This window comes from Xenopus laevis, chromosome 8S (genome assembly GCF_017654675.1).
Source record: "Xenopus laevis strain J_2021 chromosome 8S, Xenopus_laevis_v10.1, whole genome shotgun sequence".
Lineage (NCBI taxonomy): Eukaryota > Metazoa > Chordata > Amphibia > Anura > Pipidae > Xenopus > Xenopus laevis.
The window spans coordinates 60,419,785-60,424,439 of NC_054386.1; the positions used below are offsets into that span (position 1 = coordinate 60,419,785).

At 39.0% G+C, this 4,655-nt stretch overlaps 1 protein-coding gene across 2 annotated transcripts; it reads left to right on the forward strand.

Annotated features, from left to right (window-relative positions):
• The first annotated feature begins 1,780 nt into the window (after nucleotides 1-1,780).
• On the forward strand, nucleotides 1,781-3,583 carry LOC121397710 (lamina-associated polypeptide 2, isoforms alpha/zeta-like). 2 transcript variants are annotated; one of them, XM_041574944.1, is made up of 2 exons: nucleotides 1,781-2,222; nucleotides 2,300-3,583. In XM_041574944.1, the coding sequence occupies exon 2, from the start codon at nucleotides 2,300-2,302 to the stop codon at nucleotides 3,581-3,583; it is 1,284 nt and encodes a 427-aa protein (XP_041430878.1). In that variant the 5' UTR covers nucleotides 1,781-2,222. The 2 variants fall into 2 exon arrangements, with proteins under 2 accessions (XP_041430878.1, XP_041430879.1); XM_041574945.1 differs by having other exon boundaries at nucleotides 2,185-2,313; nucleotides 2,348-3,583.
• The last annotated feature ends 1,072 nt before the right edge of the window (nucleotides 3,584-4,655 follow it).

A 4,655-nucleotide genomic window follows, 5' to 3' on the forward strand; every position in this document is an offset into this window, starting at 1 on the left:
GATACTGCCAAGATCTTTAGACCTAATGCAAGGAAAAAAACTTAGGCCTAGAGTGAAGTGCCAAAAAATCTGAAAATGCACAGGACACAGATAATTGTTTTGATTAAATTTAATTTTAGATTGTATTCTATAGAACATGTATGCCACAAATTCAAAAGCACCCAGTGTGCTATTTTATGCTATTTGAGTTTATCCAGATGTGCAGATAATTCTCTGACTAACTAAGAAATGGTTTGGAAGTCAAAAAAGAAGAATGGGCCTCAATGGACAGATAAGCTATTAATATAATAATTCAAATATATGTCATAGAGAACTAGTGCTTTTGGAAGTAAGAAAACATTTTAAACTGAAAACTAGAGAGAGACAGAAAAATAAGAAAATTAATTAAAACAGTTACATTTAACTATTTGAAAAGTTAAGAACTCAATCTACATACAGTATAACAGGTGAAAAAATAAATGTGAATGTACAACATTGTAAATATATCCATTAATACCTATTATAGTGAGAGTATTATTTTGCATATTTGAATACCTTTTCTTTCTACACGGTTATGTGTAATTTTGTGACAAATATTAATATCAATATAGGAAACCTGCTTGCTTAAGTGCAAGTTTATTGATTTTTTTAAGAGTATGGAATGGAAGATATAGAAACTTTATTGCAAATGCGTTGGTTGCTCAGCTTCCTGATCCATTATTAATGGTATTCAATATTTCTTTGCACAACTACTACCAACTGTACTAAGGCAGTTTGTTTTAGTATTGCTGCAGCTCTGCCTTTTGACTGTATATCACCTATTTATTTAGCAATTTCATGGGAAAAAAAGCCTCCATATCCGTGACATATGATTATTGTAACTTTGTTTTCTTGAAAGTCTTTAAATGCATTGAAATTAAAGCTGAAAATGAAATGAAGGGGACTCCTGTTTTACAAAAGAAAGAAATCTTCCCAACCATCCTCCAGGGTTCCTGAACTACCGACAGTGACGCATGAAAAATGTCATCATTTATAGTATAGCTTTATTATTTGTTAATTTGATCTTACATTCGAATGTCAATCAAAGTTGAAAGTGCTGATATAGGAGAAAAGTTTTTTTCAGCTCTCTTAGCAACCAAACAGCAGACCAATAGCGATGAGTGAATCTGTCCCGATTTGCTTCACCAAACAATTTACGAAACACATTAAAGTCAATAGGCCACCATTTTTTTTTTGTGAGACAATTTTTTCTTGCCCACAACTTTTTTTTCCTCGCTCCAAATGCATTAAAATCAATCGTGTTTTTGTTGTTGTTTTTGTCTTGACAGCTTTTTGTCCAAATGCATTAAAGACAATGGGAGTTTTTTCTCAAGTTTTTTTTCTTACTTCAAATGCAAAGTCGAAGGCCATTTTATTTTTGTCAAATTTCACTGCAAATTTTTGCAAAAAATTATCAGAATTTTGCCATGAATCCATGCCTGGCAAAGAAAATTTACTCATCACTACAGACCAACTAATGTTATTTCCTGAATGGCTGCAAGGGTTCACTTGAACTAAAGGAACCTTTTCATTGCCTAAAGTGTCTTGGGATATTAGTTTTTTGTTAATTTATTATAGTCTAACATTCTTATTTGGAAATTTGACAGATATTAAAAAAAAATATTTCATTTTTCCCTTACGTCCCCTACGGCAGCACCATGAGATTTATTTTGCTTTCCCTTACATGTAGGACAAGTGAGAAAAAAAGAGTTAATTCTCCCCACCCATAAATACCAGCTACTCAAAACCCCCTCCAGTGTTTTTTTGTCCTACCTTCGTAGGCAGGTGAGTGTATTATCCGCGTAAAGGTGGATGCCATATTAACGTTCTTTCTGGTTTTTTCCTAGATTAAAGATGCCAGGTCCCTAGGGGACTTGAAGACCGCAGACTGCATTACCCAAGAGGTCTTTCAGTCGGAGGTGCGAGTGGCCTCTTAGGTTTTGCCGTCGCCGCAATAGACTGTGCAGCCGAGGGTTGCCCATAAACAAGATGGCGACGATAACCTATGACACGCAACTTAGAGTTGACGTGATTGGTTAAGAGATGTTTACACTGATGATGCGGATCAGGTGTGCTGAAGTTCGCACCAGAGGATCTTTAAAGCTAATCACGCTGTGTTCAGACGCTCCCCTTGTATAGGAGTGTGATCAGCCTGCTGCTTAGACGTTGCTGCCTGGGTTGCAGCCTCCTTATTCAGCACTAAGGTACAAGGTACTCTGTGGGCATGCTTTTTACCTAAGATTCCTTTATAATCTATGTGTAAATTTTCATGTTTTTTCAGATGTCTACCCTAGAGCCACCACCTGTCAAAAGACACAGGAAGTCAAAGCATCTGCAGTGTAGAGCATGTGACACACTTCTCCCAGATGACTATGGGAAAAGGTTTTGTAAGGACTGTCTGTCCTATCTGGCTCACAAGGATGTTGAAGCACTTCCTGAAGCTTCTTCTTCGTGGATTAAGGAGTTTATAAAATCAACTATGAAGGATATGTTTAACCAGTTGCAACCTGGCCCAGTCCCTATTGCGGATGATATTGTGAATTCTCCTACAATAGTTAATCCTATATCTTTAGACGGATCAACTCAGGATTCATCCTCGGATGAGGAAGAAATCTTAGCCTTGTTTCCGGTGGAAAGCACTGCGAAATTGATCAGGAGAGTAAGGTTAACGATGGAATCTCTGGAAAGCGAGGATTCGCAGGCAACCACTTCTCAGGTAGCTAAGAAATCTAAAAATTTTCCGGTTCACCCAGTCATGAAAGATTTAATGACTAGAGAGTGGAAAAATCCTGAAAAGCCTCCGTCTATAACAAAAAGACAAAAGCTTTTGTTTCCCATTCAGGAAGAGGAGATACAGTCCTGGGGGACTCCTCCGAAAGTAGATGTAGCCATTGCCAGACTGTCTAATAAAACACTCATTCCTGTGGAAGATGGTTCAGGATTAAAGGATCCTATGGATCGCAAGATGGAGTCCTTACTTAAAAGAGTTTATAATACGGGTACAGCTATTTGTAAGCCAGCCTTGGCTGCCTCGGCAGTGGCTAGATCAACCAGGCATTGGCTCAAACAATTCACGGAGGATATCAACAACAACATATCCCGTGTGGAGCTTCTGGAATCCCTGGAAAAGGTCAATATGGCAGTTGAGTTCTTGTGTGACTCATCCATTGAAAGTATTAAGCTAGCTGCGAAAACTATGGCTTTATCTACAGCATCCAGAAGAGCTTTATGGCTAAGAACCTGGTCAGCTGATTCAGTATCCAAAAACAGCTTATGTGCCATGGCATTTGAACCAGGTCGTCTCTTTGGATCAGAGCTGGATAAACTTTTGGAATCTTTGTCAGGCTCTAAGAATAAGCGTCTTCCTCAGGAAAACCAATCAAATAGGAGCAAAAATTCCTTTTTCCGGAATAGAAGAACATCACCTAAAAGAGATAACTACTTTCAAAGAGACAGAAGAAGGAACGATACAAATTCCTTTCGGCCCAATAGAGCATTCAATTCTTCCAGAGGTGAGAGAGGATTTGGGAAAACCTTCCCACCAAAGAAAAGGCCATCCTTCTGACGCCAGAAGTTTACTGCCGGTAGGGGGTAGATTAATTTTTTTCTTTCCAGAATGGAAAGAAACCATTGCAGACGCATGGATACTCCAATTAATTGCAGAAGGCTACAGAATAGAATTTCTGAGTCTACCTCCTCAGAGGTTTATTCTTACTCCCTTAAATTCTCCAAACAAACAGCTGGCTCTCGAGCAGGCCATCACAGAATTTGTTTCAGCCAGAGTTCTCGAACCAGTGCCTCCACTGGAGATTCATCGAGGAACCTATTCAAAGGTCTTTTTAGTCCCCAAGCCAAATGGGACTTTCAGAACGATTGTAGACTTAAGACAAGTAAATCAGTTCATCCACAAGAAGACTTTTCGTATGGAAACCATCAGGTCGGTGATAAACATACTAGACAGAGGCGACTATATGGCTTCTTTGGATCTCAAAGATGCTTATCTGCATATTCCAATTTTTCATGCTCACAAGAAATTTCTTCGGATTGCTGTGTTCATCAAAGGAGTTCTGCACCATTATCAGTTCAGAGTTCTTCCTTTTGGGATAACAACGGCACCTCGGGTGTTCACCAAGGTTGTGACCTCGATAGCAGCGGTTCTAAGAGAAGAAGGGATAACTCTTATACCTTATCTAGACGACTGGCTGATTACAGCAGTGTCAGCAGCGCTGTTAAAGAAACATTTAAACAGAACCATCGAGCTGCTTCAGTATCTAGGATGGATAATAAATTGGGACAAATCAACCCTAGAACCATCCAGAGCAATAAAATTTTTGGGACTCATCATCAAATCTGCGGAAATGAAGTTATATCTTCCCCAGGACAAGATTTACAGTTTGAGGGAAGCTGTTCAAGAGATAATCAGAAACCCTCTTTCGACAATCAGAGGCTTAATGAGAGTCCTAGGTCTCATGACGGCATCAATAGAGGCTGTCGCTTGGGCGAAGTTACACATGAGACCTTTACAAACAGAGATACTTATGAGTTGGAATCGGAAAGTTTCCTCCATAGATATGAAGATATGTCTCAGCGCAGAGACACGATCCAGGTTGGAATGGTGGCTTCAGGAGAATCACCTA

Coding starts and splice junctions, on each gene's coding strand:
- LOC121397710 (XM_041574944.1), top strand. CDS start 2,300: ATGTCTACCCTAGAGCCACCACCTGTCAAAAGACACAGGAAGTCAAAG.